At 40.9% G+C, this 16954-nt stretch overlaps 1 protein-coding gene across 1 annotated transcript in view; it reads left to right on the top strand.

Moving 5' to 3' along the window:
- Positions 1-14885, top strand: part of FBXO22 (F-box protein 22) — a 28258-nt gene extending 13373 nt beyond the window's left edge. Inside the window, exons 5-7 of the mRNA XM_004421857.3 lie at positions 417-581; positions 11113-11278; positions 13726-14885. Coding sequence (XP_004421914.1) covers positions 417-581; positions 11113-11278; positions 13726-14143 — 749 coding nt within the window. The 3' untranslated portion in view covers positions 14144-14885. The remainder of the gene's footprint in view (positions 1-416; positions 582-11112; positions 11279-13725) is intronic.
- Positions 14886-16954: the final 2069 nt, after the last annotated feature.

Below are 16954 nucleotides of genomic sequence, written 5' to 3'. Positions count from 1 at the left end.
TTTAAAATGGAATTGCTCTGAAGATGTATTTACTGCTCCCTCAACTTTCATTTAGAGAATCTTCAAACTTATAGAAAAGTTGAAAGAATAATAGAATAGTACAATTAACTCTCTTATACCCTTCATCTAGATTCACCAATTTAAAAAATTGCGCAACATTTGCTTTTTCTGTCTTTGTTTCTAAAAGCATTTCTTTTGGAACCATTTGAAAGTGAACTGCAGATATCATGACTCCATACCTGTAAACATTTTAAAGCTGAAGAACTTTTCACTCAGATAGTGGTCTGTCAGCTTGTTGATTATCTTAGTGACCCGAACTGGAGTTATCTAGGGGTGCTGGGTAATTTACACTGTTACCAAATGAAACTTCAGTTTTTATTGAATCTTTTCATGAAACTGTTTAATTTTTTCCCTAGTGACTCCAATGGGATCACGTAGCAATCGACCTCAAGAAATCGAAATTGGAGAATCTGGTTTTGCTCTATTATTCCCTCAAATTGAAGGAGTAAAAATACAACCTTTTCATTTTATTAAGGATCCAAAGAATTTAACACTAGAAAGACATCAGCTCACTGAAGTAGGTAAGTTACTGTTATTTACCATTAATTGCCCATCTTGTTGATTGATTTTGTTTGTTCCTTTGAGAGTCTGAATTAAGTACATATGTTACTGGAGATGTGGATGAATTCAAACTAATGATTAACAGAGGCTAGTGCAGTACATTTTGGCAGAATTGATTTACTGTATAAATTATTTTACTTACATTAAACCCTGAGAGAACCAGAGATGAAGATTTTTCCATGAATACTCTGTTGCTAATAAACTTGCTTGTGTTTAATTCTGAATTTTGAAGGACTTCTTCCTCTTTGAATATTTTCTTATTGTTTTGCCCTATTTTTGTTTTTTGATGCTGAAAAGTTTTTAAAGCTTTTATTTCTTTTTTACACTAGTAATAAGCTTTTATTATAAAAAAAGTTTGAGAAGATACAGGTTAGTTCTATGTCAACTAATTAGAAAGATGGGAATGAGTATAGTGAACTCGATGATAAGTTTTAGGAACAGTATAAGTTAAGGCAGAGTCTATCAGACAAGGTTTACTGGGACATAGCAGACAGAAGCAGCTTGGCTGGAGTGGACAGGTCAGGGGGGGTGATTTTGGAGAGGTAGAGTTGGCTTAGTTTCTAAGCTCTGATGAGAAAGCTTCATTTAATAGACTAAGCAACAAACTAGTTACTCAAGCAAAGCAGTGTTGAGGCCTTTTATCTACATCTGCAAATTAACTGATTGGGGTTAACTCATTAAAAAAATCACTGTTGGCATAAAAAATATTCAGTGATGACCCCTTGTTTCTGCATGGATCAGCCAGCCTGTAGAGATAAACCTCCATTATTTGAAATGGCACTGAACCAGTGGGAATAAAAAATTGTGTAGCAGAAAAGGGAAAATTTGTGATTGGTTTACTGAATAGAAAAAAAAGGGGTATACACATTGAGACTGGCTTATACATCTGTCCCTTACAATGCAAAAAAAGAATGCAATGATTGGTGGACATGGGAGAGGAAGCACAGAAGGGAGGAGGCATTGGCAGCAAAGACTGGCAGCCGTGAGCAGCAGGCCTCTTGATGACGTGGAGAGGGTGGTCAGATACAGGTAGACCGTGCCCAGTTTCATAGCCAGTCCGTGGTGCGAGGCAGGAAGGTGTAGCTATTAAGAATGCAGGCTTGTAGCTAGCCTAGTTCTGCTACTTTCTAGCTTTGTAGTTTAGGACAAGTTCCTTTTCTAAGCACCTGTTTCCTCATATATCAAGTGGAAATAATTAACTTACAGAGTTGTAAGCGTTAAATGAAATGGTTATGTAAAGCACTTAGCAAAACACCTTGCTCAGTAGATGGTGGGCAGGTGGCTAACACTGGCCTCTGTACCTTAGGCAGGCTTCACAGTGGGTCACAGGGCTGATCCCTCTTCAGTGTGACCTTGTGGTCTGTGGAGGAATAGACTGAGGGAGGGTTGATATGTAGCTCAGGAAAGGCCATTCATTGGAAGGGCAGTGAAGGTCTTAGGTATTCTTATCCTGCTCGGCAGCATGCCAGAAGAGCATGCACGTGTCTTGGCTGATGGTGACAATTAATGATGGCTGACATTTGCTGAGGCTTGTAAGCTGGGCACTGTGCTACATCCTATTTCTGTTCTTCGCCACAGGCTTGCCAGGTAGAACTTACTATGGTACATTGTTGACGAGGAAACTAAACTCTGATGGGAGTAGAGAGCTAAGGCTCTCAGGGTTCATAGTACACAAACAGAAGACCAGAGTTAGCTGTATTGTTAAAGCTGCCCTAAATCAAGGATGCCAGACTTCCTCTAAGGAAAACTTCAGATAATGCCTTTTAAACTGACCCAATGTTAAGTGTAAAGGCAAAAAGAATTTTAGGAGCAAATGTGGCTGTGTAGCCAAGCCAGGGTGACTTTGTCATATCATAATGAGACTCGATGTTAGAAGGCTAGCTGGAGCTAACAAAGTTCAGTAAGCCAGATCTCTTTTAGAATTGGTCACATGGTTAGAAAATAGCAGGTCTGAAACTCAAGGAGGAGTTGAGGCCGGAGATGTTGGTTTGAGAGCCATTTGCACGTCGCCTGGCCGTCTGTCTGTAAACGGGTCAGCTGCCATTGGAGGCTTTGGAGTATGCCAGTCCAGGGCAACTTACTACAGATTCTGGAAAGGATTCCAGCAGCAAAGAAGGAAGAAGAAGAGATATGAATTGATGCTGACAAGAGGGTGGCTGTGTTCACTGGGTTCATGATATAGAAATTATACATCAATTTCATTGAGCTTATTAAAAGGTCCCATAGGGTTAGAAAAATTAATTGCATGCAGATTTTCTCTCAGCGGCATTCTAGGAAGGGTGTGACAGATACGTATGTAATTATAACCCAAGTGAGAAAGTGAGGTGTACCATAAGAGAGGTATGGGTAGATTGCTGTAGGGGTTCTGTCAGCTGGAGGGAGAGCAGGGAGGCTTCGTGGAGCAAGTAGCATTTAAGCCTTTAAAGGATGGAAAGTGTATGAGAGAGAAGGGTGAGTAACAGGACAGGCTGAAGGATTAGCACAGGAGAAATAGTAAACAGTTCAGTTTTACAAGCAAAGGGTGTGTGAAGGGGATCAGGGGAACAAAGGGTGGGGTGCAGTGAGGCCAGGCTACAGTGTAGTCAGTAAATGACAACTGTTATTCAGAGATGTCATCTGGGTAGGAGCAAATGTGACCCTCTATAGTGGGGAGATACTGGAAGCAGGGAGACCAGTTAGGAGCTCCCTGCAAGAGTCTAGGCAAGAAATAATACCAGGGCATGAAGAGTGGGGAACTGGTTGGAGAAAATTAGCAAATGACTAGATATGAAAGAGAAGGGAAGACTGGGGACTCAGGGATAACTTTGAGTTTTGAGACTGGGAGAGCAGGATGATGGTGGTGCAGGGACAGAAATAGGGAATGCTGGGACAGGAGGAACGGGATTGGGAAAGATCAAACCCTGTTTGAGAAGCTTGTTTGGCCTTTGATTCAGTACTTTTGCTGAAGGTCATATGGCCAAACCTCGGTGCTGTCGTTTTTGTCTGGAAGTAAGTATGGTGCCTGCTGGGCGCCCTCCCTCCTCTGTCCCGGAGCTCCCTGGGCGCCCTCCCTCCTCCGTCCTATAGCTCCTTGGGAATCGGTGACCGAGGTCCTGATGGTAGCACTGCTTGAAGCTAGAAGCCTAGTTTTGTCAGTTTACAAGAAAAAGCCAAAATCTTGAGCAGAAGAAACCATCCATTTTATGATAAAATATTTATTAGATTTGTTAGACCTTATGTGCATTACAGAGCTAAGTATGGGAATCAGAAAACTGAAGGGAAAAACAGCCCCATGTTTTTTCTGCTCTGTGAAGCGTTCTTATTGCTGTCCTTTCCTGAGCTGTTTGCTCACCGCTATTTCGGCTTATTCCAAGGTATCATTTCCATCCTGTTCATGGCCTTCTGGAGATTGCAGCTTCGCCTAGATTGACATGATAATCTCTGTTCTTTCACATGCTATTTTGTGTCCTGATTTTCTGTATTTCTAAATTTGAACCGTTGTCTTTTATGTGCTCAAGAAGATGGAGGACTCTGAGGCAGGCAATGAGTGAGGGGTTGGAGGCTGTGGTATGGGATGTGCCTTCTGCACAAGAGTGTGTCCCAGCCTGTGTTCCTGAACCAGATACCTGGAGCAGCTCTGCTCCATCTTCTGTCACACTAATAGGGGCACCCTATTCGTGGTAGTATCCCTCAGGGGTCAGCAGACTTTTTCTGGAGCAAGATAGTAAATATTTTAAGTTTTGCCAGCCATACAGTCTCAGCTGCATCTATTCAACTCCGCCATTGGAGTGCAAAGCAGCTATAGACAATACATAAACCATTGGCTGTGTCCCAAGAAAACTTTATTTACAAAAGTAGGGGGGCCGGATCTGACCCATGGACTGTGGTTTGTCTCCCCTGCTTTACAGTGCTTAGTCACAGTGACTAGAAGATCGCGTATGAAAGCCCACAGTGAGCAGATGCAGCAGCTCAGTCCTGTGAAATTGGCAGTATCTTTGAGGGTGGGCCTTGCGTTTGATAATTATAGTTCTTCTAGACCTTGTGTATGGGAGATGTCATCATCTGACCCAGCATTATTACAATACATATAATTTTATACACACACACACTTTGTGTTATGTTCTTTTTGAAGAACTTACCAAAATGTACGTTTTTAAAATGAGGCATAGGTTGTTTTAAGGTCTGCATGGTATCCTGTGTTAAAAATAGTCTCTGGAATGAAAAAAGTATGGATGGGCCAGCAATTAATTCCTAAGGAGTAAAGGCAAAAATACCTCAGCCAAGTTTCTTAAAAAGTCAGTGTTTGTTCATTCAGAAACTGTTTGCGTGCATGCCATATACCAGTCCCTGGATGTGGCTCTAGAGACACGTTGTTGGGGAGGACACTGTTCCTGCCTCCTGGAGCTCCCCTCCAGCAGGATGGGCTGACTTTGAATGAAGGCCCGCAGATGTGATGTGTTGCCAGGAGAAGCATGGAGGTGCTAGGAAACATATAACCATGGGTCAAGGCCGCTGGGATGTGGAGTAGGGAGGGGTGTTGCAGTGGTCTTTACCGGCCCTCCAGGTTACTGACAAAATAGAGCGAGGTGGCCACGAGACCAAGGACAGGAAACAGAAGGGCCTGGTTACTCACCTTCAGGATTTGAGTGTTGGGGATTCACATGCTCATTTGTGAAGCCTAAAGAATTCCATTGTGTCTGGAGAGCGGTGAGGGCAAGGGAGGGAGGGGGGAGTGTGATGTCAGATGAAGCTGGAGAGGCAAACTGGGGCCAGATGATGCCTCATAGGACATGCTAAGGAATTTTACATGTGTAAGGGCACCAGGAAGCCAGGATTCTGAACAAAAAGGTAACAATCAGGTAGGTCTTTTGAAAATACCTCTCTGGCTGCAGCGTGGCGATGGGTTTGGAGGAATACAAGAGCGGATGCAGGAAAAACGGGAGGCTGTTGTAGAGGTTAAGGCAAGAAGAGGTGACAAGTGGAGCTGAAGAGACATGGATGGATTCCAAAGAAAGTTTCGAGGTGGAATCGACAGGATGTGGTGACTGATTAAAATGTTGGGTGTTGAGAATGAGGGAGGTGGCAGCGATGTCGCCCAGGTTTCTGGCCAGTGCCGCTGTGCAGTACCATCTCCTGAGGTAAGGAATAGACTAGGGGCACGGGTTGGAGGAGTCAGATTATCAGTTCTGAGTTGGACATGTTAAATTTGAGATGGGGACATTGATTAGATAGTTGAATATATGTGTCTGGAGCTCAGGAGAATCGTCTGGACCAGATACAGAATTGGGAATCATCAGGTAATTGTAATTGAAGCAAATAGGAACTAGTTAAGTAATTGGAGGGGTTGGGGGGGCTCAGCAGTTTCTGTTGCTTGTGCAGGGTTAATACTGCTGTAATACCATAACACCCCTCCCTTGTGCTTATGCTGAAGACTCTGTTGCCACTCCTCAATAAGGAGATTCTTCAGCAATTTTCTGGCTCTTCTTTTAAACAGCTCATTTCTAAATATAATCTTACATGGGGCACCAACATAAAAATAAAGCAGACAGAGCAGAGCTGCTTAGGTTGAAGGGAGAGTGGAAAGTCTAGAACTGAGGCTGCTTCATTTCTCCCCTGCCTCCCCCTGGGCACCTTTGGAATCCATGCCCCGCAGAGCACGGTCTGTAATGGAGGGGAGGAGCCTCCCGCCCTGAGGATGGTCTGCACTTCTTCCTTACAGGCTTTGGATTATCCAGTAAAGTGGCTCTAGCATCAAAGCAGTGTCGGGCGGCCTGTGACCCCTCTTCTCCTACAGACAGAATAGCTGGAGAAGGCAGCTTCGGGACTGCCGACTGCTCGTGAGATGAGCCTGAACTTGGGGGCCAGCACTTGGTCCTCCTTTGAGACACTTGCCTCACACCTGTGATGCTCTGTCTCTCTCTTATACAAATACATCCTTCCGACATTCTCCCAGGTAAAGCTCAAACCTGTGACTGCCCCGTGGGGCACGATTTTCTAGGTTACAGTTTTATTTGTAGAGATTGACATTAGAAAAGGTCTTCCACTGATTTTTACATTTTAGAGTCACGAGAGGAAGTCTTGAAGAACCCTGTGCATTTGCTCTTGGAAGGAGAGGAGTGAAGTGCCTGTGTTTCCATAGCCCGGCAGGCACAGTTGCCCTTTGGGCAGCCGCTTCTGGAGGGTGTATTGATTATCACTTAGTCTGGTCTGAGTCAGGTCCTGTAACAGGGGATACAATCTGCATGTTGTAATGTGAATTTTGAAGACACTGAATCCTCCTAGACTTTCTAGGAGCTGAACAGCACATAGCGGGTTGTTATGGGCATTAAATAAGTTAGTTTCTGTCAAGTGCTTAGAACAGTGCCTGCCCGAGTGCTGTGTTTCTTGTTATGTTGGTGATCTCGTGATCTAGTTTGTGGGTTCTTCAGGTCCTTTCTGCTTACTGCTTTTTGGTCCTTTGACTACTCCTCTTGAACTCTGCCAGCAACTGAGAGGGGTGGAAACTAAATTTTAGTTATTTGTTAAGTCAGATTCCCCCCAAAAATTGAAGGACTAAGTTTTTAAATTATCTGGAGATTTCATAGAGAATCTTGAGGGGGCCACAGGCAGTGATCAGGTACATAGCAGGAAAAATGGTGCTAAAACCTAAGTGATGGAACTCGCTCTGCTTTAGAAGCTGCCCAGCCCTTGAAAAACTCTAAGTGACAGGAATGTGGTGCTGACGTACAGTTATGCTTTCCTCCCCTTTGTAGTGGACTTGAGTCAGCTACGGGAGTAGAGTCCTAGAAGACTCACACTTCGAGAGGCCTTGTAGGGGGCAGAATACAGCCCCAGGCCTACGTGCCCCCCCAACCCCCGTGCCACAGGCTCCATGTTCATGGTGCTGACTGACGTGTGGATCTTCTCTTTTTTTAATCCCCTGCCACATACACAGAGTGACACAGCTTCTCATTGTACAACATCAGAGCTATTTTGGGATGAGGTGCATGTCAGAAAGCATGACAACTACATGCAAGTCAGAGCAACGCAGGTGACCTCCAGCCAGTTTTGAGGGTGGGATGCAAGGTTTCTTTTTCCCCCTCTAAATTAGAAGTTTGCTTTGGATTCATTTGATTCAAGGGGAAATGTTGCCTTAAGCTTCATCATTTCATTATTTGGTTAAATCTCAGTTGTGGTCAGGGCCCTCAGTTTAGCCAGAATGTGCTTTGTTAGCTCTCCTCTCTTGAGCCCTTGCTGGGTGCCAGACACCAGGGTTAGATGCTTCTTTATGACGTTATCTATTTAATCATCACAACCACCCTTGAGACTTGCTCCTCTCCCAGTTTTAGTCAAGTTAACGTGCTCACAGTCACACAGCTGCAAGTGGTTGAGCCTGAGTTCTGACCCAGGTCTGACTCCAAAGGCCATGTCCTTACTGTGCTGACTTCAGACTTACCTCCCTACCCCCATGTAAAGAAGATAGGTGTGAAGATACAGAGAAGGAGGAGGTGCTGAAACCCAAGAGGTTGTGGGGAAAGGAGAACCCAGCTGTTGTCCATCAATTGTCCATGGTATTAGCCTCTCATTTTAAGTAGATATTTTCTTTGAAGTAGGTTTTCTACATTCATTTAGATTACATCACTTTCAAATAGGTCATGAAACAGTTGTCTTCAGAGTGGCTTCTCTAAAAAGAAGAGAAATCTGAGCATGTATACCTAAAGTTTTCAAGTAGTCTTTGGAATAGTTCCTTCATAGTTGGTTTTCCTGAATCGGAAAGATTCAGATTTTTCCTGAAAGTTTGTTTCAAAGTTTCCTGAACTTGGTGTCTGGTGAACTGGTCTTGGTGTCTAGATCTTTTTTTTTTTTTTTCCTTTTAACCTTCCAGCTTGATCCTAGCTGTAATGAATTTATATTCTGCCTTATTTGAAAATGAATTTAAGGCAGCTTACAAAGATACATACAATATCAGTGGAGGACTTCTGACTTGAGGGGTGTGTGTGGGAGGAATATAGTAAAGCCGAGGTTGAGGGTAGTATGTGAAATGCATACCTTCAACGTTTGCTGGAGGTGGTCTACAAGTTTGGCTAAGCCAGGGCTTGAGAAGCACAACTCTTCCCTGTTTTCTTAGAACTGAGATAAATTCTTCTAGTGGATGCACAATGCCCTTATAGTGAATAGATTGAGTTTTTCAAGCTGTTTCTTATTATGCCACTCTATGAACACCAATGGCCTCACGCAAATATGACTCAGTAAAAGCAGTTGTAGGATCCAAACCAGTGGATCTGGTTACTGAGCTCTCTGCTTAATCTGAGAATATTTAGAACCACCAAAGGAATGGATGGCCCACATGTTCTTTAGGCACTCAGTCTGACTGATATAGTTCTCTCACAGCTGGATTTCAACTAATAATGAACTGGAGATTACAGCCTTGAATTGGTGTGCTGGTTGAGTAAGTCACCTGCCCAGCAAGCAGCTGAGCTGGGGATACGGCTAGCATGCTTTCTTGAAGTTGAAAGACCTAAGACACTTGTCCTCTTATCTGTCTTATTTCCCCACAGAGGTGACCTGAGGCAGGATTGAAGGTAGTGCCAGAATTTACCTCAAAAAGAACTGGGTGGTCTTCTTAGGCGTCTCCATTTTGGCAAGGAGTATGAGTTGTACCTTCCTTCTGTTACATACCTGAAGCTCCAGATGTCTGTTGGTTAAATACAGATCCATCTGCTCTGTCAGGCAACCAGCCTGGGCTAAGGTGGATTTGTTCTCTAGGTTGGGGGGAAGTGATTCTAGTTTCTAGATTTTTGTGTGTGTGGTTCTGTTGTGGTACAGTACCACTGGAGGAAGATGTTAAAAGCACTAGGCATGTGTTTGTTAAATGAATGAGGGTGGCACCTTTAGAATATTCCAATGAAAATATTTAGTAGACAATTGTAAGAGGGTCTAGAGCTTAGAAAACAGTAGGAAAGGTAGAGATTTAGAAGTCTTTAGGTTTCTAAAACCGAAAACTCTGAGAGTCAGGAGATAGGGGTTTTAATCTAGAGTCTGCCATGATACTGTCCTGGGCTAGTCACTTTTCTGGGATTAGCAGTCCTTATTTGTAAAAGAAGACTAGACTGTTGATCCCACAGGCTTCTTCTGACTCTGAAAATTCATTCTAAAAAAGAAAAAACATTCTCTCAAAATTTGCTAGGCTGGTTTGTGTGGGAAAAAAAGGCCCTTTAGTAATGGTTTGGGGTCATGGTATATGGTGTCATGAAAGTACTGGATTTGTATACTAATATTCTTTTCACTCTCCAAATCAGTGATTTGCTGTGTGGAGAATTAGAAATGGACCAGAGGCAGTTTCCCTGGATAAGTCATTATTTAGTGTTAGTAACTGGTCATTCACCCCCACCCCAGTTTCCTTGAGTGAGTCTTATTTCTGGTAACCTTTACCTTAGGTCTGGCAAGATGGAAGTCACGTGGCTGAGTCAGTGGAAACGCGAGTGTGGGTCAGGTGTTAGTTTTATTCTCATATCCCAAAGCCACCTGTTTGGTAATGCTGGCAAATTTCAAACAAGGTGCTGGAGGCAGAGGTGAAAGCCTTGGAGCTTGTGGGGGAGTGTGAGTACAGCCTATCTCCTGTTAGCCTAGGCTGCCCCCTGGTGGTGGCTGCTTTTCGTCTGCATGCTGCAGAATTGAACATTTTCCTGCTTTGGAATGAGTTTCCAATGGTTAATCCATTACCACAAACTTGGTGGCTTAAAACAACAGACATTTATTTTGTCACAGTTCAGGAGGCCAGAAGTCTAAAATCAAGGTGTCGATAGGGCTACACTCCCTCTGGAGACTCTAGGGGTGAATCTCGTGTTTCTTCCACCTTCTGGGGGCTATTGACAATTTCTGCTTTATTACCTCCTCTTGTCTGTGTGTCTCTGTATATCTCTTGTAAGGACACTTGTCACAGTATTTAGGGCCTACCTGGATAATCCAGATGATCTCATCTCAAGATCCTTAATTACATCTGTGAAGACCCTCTTTCCAAATTAGGTTACGTTCATCAGTTCCAGGGATTTGATGTGGATATATTTTGAGGGGGACCACCCTTCAGCCCACTACAGGTCACTACAGGTGGTCAGTGCCTTTTCTCTGGATCTTTAAATTCCTAGTGCTGCTAATAACTCTATTCTTTGTAAACCAGTGTTCCCCTTCATTCCAGGTGGTGGCCTGTGTGGAGATGGCTTGCACCAAGGTCCACCAAGGGTGCTGTTCAGTTACATAGCTGCTTCCTTATTTGTGTTGAGCATTGATTGTATTATTTTCAAATAGCCATTTAGTTTTTTTATGGGAAAAAATTGTAGCAAAGATTTTGAGTAGTGTTAAAGTTTGTAAAAAATGGCAACCTTGACAGCTTAAGTACTAAGTTGCACTTAGCTAGGAGTGCAAGTCATTAGCAGTAACGTTTCATTTTGCAAAATGTAGAAAGTAAAATTTTAATAAAAATAAAAATTTCTGTTTTAAGGCTATCTTCAATTATTGTTCTTCATTTCTCTGCAGGTCTTTTAGATAACCCTGAGCTTCGTGTGGTCCTTGTATTTGGCTATAATTGCTGTAAAGCAGGAGCCAGTAATTATCTGCAGCGAGTAGTCAGCACTTTCAGTGATATGAATGTCATCTTGGCTGGAGGCCAGGTGGATAACCTGGCATCACTGACCTCTGAAAAGTATGTCCGATGAGCTTCTGATTTCTTCTGTGCGTGGTGGGGGATGTTCTCAGGTTTTTGTTACCTTGGGTTTTTTAAAAATGTTTACAGAATTGCTAACAGTTCATTCCATTTTGCAATCTACATAGGTTGAGGGGCTTACTCAACATAATTCTGCTTACAGTTGATGAAATTTATATATGATGTCCTTTAAGAATTTATTCCTAGTTAGACTCATACTGTCCTCAAAATTGATTTTCAACATTATCTACTGCTATCTCCCTTGACAGCTCTGTACTCTGTAACTGCAATACCTTACTTCCTCTCTAGTTTTGTTTCCTCCTCTAAAGGAAATGCATGGTTAAACAGTGAATCTTGATGGTAAAACTTCTCTGAGCTTCTGATATGCTCAGTGCTTTGGAAATCTTCTGTGGGGGTAATATTACCACTGGTGGCAGTTGTCAAATCTATTTGGCCACAAAACCTTTTTTCCACGGAGCATCTTGCAGGCCTACTGGTATTACTTGGCACACATTTTTGAAATTCTGTACTAGATCTATTGAAAGGCTTTTTCAAGCTCAAAAACTGAGCATCTTTGATTTTGTTACTAAGACTTTTGCTTTCAAAGATAACAAATATCTTCTCTATTTTGGGAGCCATTACTCCTTTTCCATTTTGAATGAAAGTATATAGTATTTTGAGTTTGAGCTAATTAAGTGGACATAAATATCAGCTATTTTCACAAGCAGGAAAATGAGACCCTCCTCTCTCCCAAACGCTTCCTGCAAACACTAGTATTTGTTTCTCACTGTATTTGTGTTTAGTATTTGGATCCTTGAGTGGTAATGTAGCAACAGACTGTTAGAAATCAGTATCTTTAAGAGCAACATAAATCATCCCAGTTATAATCTCCCTCCTGGTAGTCTCCTCTGACAGATCAAGGAAAGCAAATAGTTAAGTCAAGGTCCCTGGACTGCCAGCAAGGAGGAAAGCCAAGTGCATTGAATTCCAAGCAGCAGGATATCAAACATTGGATTTCATGCATAAATACATCTAATTCTTGGTAGCTATCTGTGGGTTATTTCCCCTCTTGCCTAATTTTCCCTGTGTCTTTGCTTTTACCTTTAAATTGTATACAGATAGGGCAATGGTGATTTAACATACAATTTACCTTTGAAATGCCAGTATCTCACTCAGACATATAACATCTGAGGTGCTAGCCTGTTAGCATGGCTGTCTGTATATCATCTACTTTTTATACCTAATATGGGAAATATACCCTCAAAAATCATTACCCCTTACATGACACATTAATGTTAATGTGGTCTTCATACTTCATTACTTCATGTTAATGGGTAAGAGAAGCCATTGAATAAATCAGTGCTCCATTTTAATGGTGTCCAGATACTAGCCCCCACTGCCCCCCACCCAAAAGATAGGTGAATAATTCGTTGAGGCAAGAGATTGACAACACAAGTTGCAATTGTATACCAAAGAGGAAATGTAAGGAGTAATGTAACATTAAATGTAACGTAAAAGGAGCAGCAGAGGACTTAAGAAGAGGGATTCTGCCCCTCAGAAACTGGTTTTGCCACTAACTAGCCTTATTATCTCAGTCACTTAAGCTTTTCGATTCTTGGTTTCTTGTTAACCCAGTGAATCTTGCCCATTTCATAGACTCAGATGTTGGTAAACATGATAGAAACATAAGGTACTTACTTGTTTTTCCCCCAGTGGGTGTTCACTATATTATGCTTTATAACATTGACACTTTATTTATATTTTCTTTAGGAAGGATAAAATATTGCATTAAAAAATACCAGTCAAGTACATACAAAAAGAAAACGTGCTGCTTTAGCTTAACCTGAATTCTAGACTCAAAGTGATAAAAAAGGTACAGCAATGGAACATATTTCTTTATGGACCAAACAACATAAAGCTAAAACTTGTGGAGTTATAGGCTCTGAATAAAATTATCCTCCATGATTGAATACTTAATACACCTCTTTTAGAATTTGACAGCTGCGATAGGGTAAAAAAAGATACCAGAGATGTAAATAATGCCAAAAAGCTTCATTTAGTGGATATCGTGTATATGAATAAAAGTGTAAGGTTCCTGTTAAGGAAGTAAGGGTAAGGACTCACTATACAACTAACTTTCTAAAAACCTGGGATAGGTTTCAGAAATCTTTGTGGAGATACATTTGCCCTTTGCTGTTTGTGAATGAAAAAACAGTTGCTTACTTCTCTATAGATCTGCCTTCTTTTAATGTATTAATTTCGATAGTTTAATTTTTAACCTTATTAAAACCCCTCTTATCTGGGAGGGTAAGCCTCAGACTAACTGTAAACTGCTAAAGGCAGCAGCTCCCAACCAGTGAATCAGGAGGATTTTTCTTTTCTTCTACACTTTAAAATTTTACCTTTGTTTCATGATGTATTGCCACTTTTCTAATTTAATTTTCTAGGAACCCTCTGGATATTGATGCCACAGGTGTGGTTGGACTATCATTTAGTGGACACCGAATCCAGAGTGCCACAGTGCTTCTCAACGAGGATGTCAATGACGAGAAGACTGCTGAGGCTGCGATGCAGCGCCTCAAAGCAGCCAACATTCCAGAACAGAACACCATTGGCTTCATGTTTGCATGCGTTGGCAGGGGCTTTCAGTATTACAGAGCCAAGGGGAATGTTGAGGCTGATGCATTTAGGAAGTTTTTTCCTAGTGTTCCTTTATTTGGCTTCTTTGGAAATGGAGAAATTGGATGTGATCGCATAGTCACTGGGAACTTTATATTGAAGAAATGTAATGAGGTAAAGGATGATGATCTGTTTCATAGCTATACAACAATAATGGCACTGATTCATCTTGGGTCAACTAAATAAAGCCACCTGTAAAGTGGCTTTCACAATGTAACTTCAGGCTCTGCCTTTTCCAGAAAATGGAAACTTGGGCTATGTGTATTTCAAACACAAATAACTTTATATGTATCTGTTTTGTAGCTTTGATGCTCTGAAGATTACATTGGGGGTAGTTTTTAATATATTAGATGAAAGACAACTTTGTACATATCATAACACATAGTGAGAGTTGAGAGCTTTTACATCAGGTACAAGCAAACCAATCATGGCTGTATTGCACCCGATTACGTAGCTGCTGTGTAACGTAACTTGTCTTCTGCATAGGAGGATTGAAAGAAGAGTCATCAATAAGATGGAGATCTAAGACATTCCATGACTACCTCTGCATTGTTAGGTGATCTTTTAGCAGAATTATGAAGACTGTTTTTTCTCCCTTAATAAAGGAGAAAAATATACAGATGGCTTGAGAAATCTTTCTCTGCTTTACAACCAATTTTTTCAGAAGCTGTAACAAATTACTGACTTTTTACTTATTTGATAAAAATTAAAGAACTATTTTTTAGTACTCTAAAGTTGCTGAGTCAAATAAATTGCCAAGACGAATCAGTATTTTATTACTTCATAAAAAATTTTCTTCCTTTTCCCTCAATAAAAAAATTACAAGAGAAACTCCTTTTCACCTTTATGTAGCTGATTGGCAGGCCAGAAAATTACATCACCTTATTTTGGTTTTATGCCAATAAAACAAACATACCTTGGAAACTCATGCAGATAGTGTTTTGTATTTCATTGCTTTTGGTGAGTGAATCAAGGAAGTAAACTAATCCTTTAGAAAAGAAAACCCAGGATAATAGGTATTTGTTAAAATCCTGGCATATTCCCACTAGAATGATTTTCAAGTTTGAATTTCTGATTATGCAAATATCTAAATGAGCTACGTGCAGAGAACACCATTTTCTCCCCAGTATCCAGTCTTTCTGTCCTTTTCACATAGTGATTGATAGAACCTTTGGGTTTTCAGCTAAACACATACATCCCTCCTGGAACAAAGACTACATTCTCAGTCTCTCTTGCAAGTATGACTGTTCTGGCTGGTGAAATGTGAGGGGAAATGTATGTCTTTCTTTCAAAATGGTGTGACTGTTTTTTTTTTTGCCTTTTCTCAATCCTGTTACTTGGTAGTGGATCTGGTAGTGAGCCATCTTGGACTTCAGAAGAGGCAGTGCTCTATTGTGGAAGAGAACCACACAGAAGGATCCTGGGTCACTGTGTAATTTTGTTGAAGTGCTACCATAACTGGCCTGGACTGCCTACCTCCAGATTGTTTTACAAGAGAGAACTTAACATCAATCCTGCCTAAGCAACTTTTTTTTCCAGGTCTTAGTTACAGGATATCTTAGCATATTTTACCTAATACAGTATGATATAACTAATGTATGGCACTTTTGTAATGGTCAGTGGTTCTAACACTAGAAAACTTACAAGGTAAGTGAAATCAAATGTATCAACATTCCTGCTTTTCTATTTTTAATCACTTTTCTCTCAGTTTTTACCTCAAAAGATTTTTCTCTTATTGTTTATATATATGATAAAAATACTTAAAAGTTTCCCTTTTGGTTATCCTAAATCTTAGTTCCTGAAGAAAGTCCAAAGAAAAAGTTTGATTGTCTTAGAACTTTTAATGTGTGAATATTAATATTTAGCCATTTTTATTTAGCTATTAACTTTTCTATTTGACATTAGTACTCATTATCAAGTAGATAGTACCTGAAAATTTGAGTCCTTGGATCTGTTTACATAGGGCATAAGGAAAATACTTTGTAAATTTTCTGTCCCTGATATTAATCAGAGTTGGTTGAATAGTTAGAGGAAAAAGGATTTTAAAATCTGCAAATATGAACAAAATGAGCCTGAGGAGTGAATGAATTTATTTTTCAAATTAATACTCATATAAAATGTTTTATTACTTCTCAAAGGAGAGTCTGCTGCAGAGTCATTTCATACAATATTTGAGGTTAACATAGGGTTCCTTTTTAAAGCTGAGCCTTTGGGGCTTGTTATGAACAGTAAGTTCATTTGGCTGGAAGGTTGTAACCTTGCTGCAGAACAGGAAGGGGAGAAGTGAACCCAATAGAAATGAGTAGTACTGATAAAAATGCAAGTCATCTGCCCTGCCTTCCAGAGGCCTTGACAGTGCATGGAAGGAGAACAGTAATTTACCCAAATTTAAAATGAAATAATTTATTACAATTTTGAAATGCTTGCCTTAGACAAAAGCAAGCATTAAGGGAATAATTACTGTTTCAGCTAAAAACATAGTAAATGCCTAGAAATGGCAACCATTGTAGTCAGTCGTGAAACTGGGAAAATGATCACGTGAAAAAACTGATATGAGCACAAAAAGAAAAGTACCTTTCATGTCTTCACACACTACCCTGCCTTCTCTTGAGTGATGGTCAGATTGATAGGATTGTTTAATAAAGACATTTAAAAATACTGATTTCCTTTATATGCTTTCAAAGCAAAATCTTTCTGCAGCTGCAGTTTGTTTTGTAAAGAGGCTGTTTCAAGGAATGTATTTCCATTCCCTTTTATGCAAGTAGAACTAAACTCTTTATAAGCAAAGTAGCAACGTAAGGCAGAGGAGGGCAGGTAGGCCTTGGGATTAAGACTTGGAAGTAGATACCATGCACACTGACATGTTAATAATCTACTGTGACCTATATTAATGAAGGGGATCCAATAGGCCACTTCACTACTACAGTTCTCTTAACTTTGCTTAAACATTGGCAAATATACCAACTTCTCAACCTAGTAAGACAAGACAGGCCAGAT

This window comes from Ceratotherium simum, chromosome 3 (genome assembly GCF_057802395.1).
Source record: "Ceratotherium simum simum isolate JZ-2026a chromosome 3, ASM5780239v1, whole genome shotgun sequence".
NCBI classification, from domain to species: Eukaryota; Metazoa; Chordata; class Mammalia; order Perissodactyla; family Rhinocerotidae; genus Ceratotherium; species Ceratotherium simum.
The sequence above is the reverse complement of the archived record's forward strand: the minus strand, read 5'-3'. Positions and strand labels throughout refer to the sequence as shown.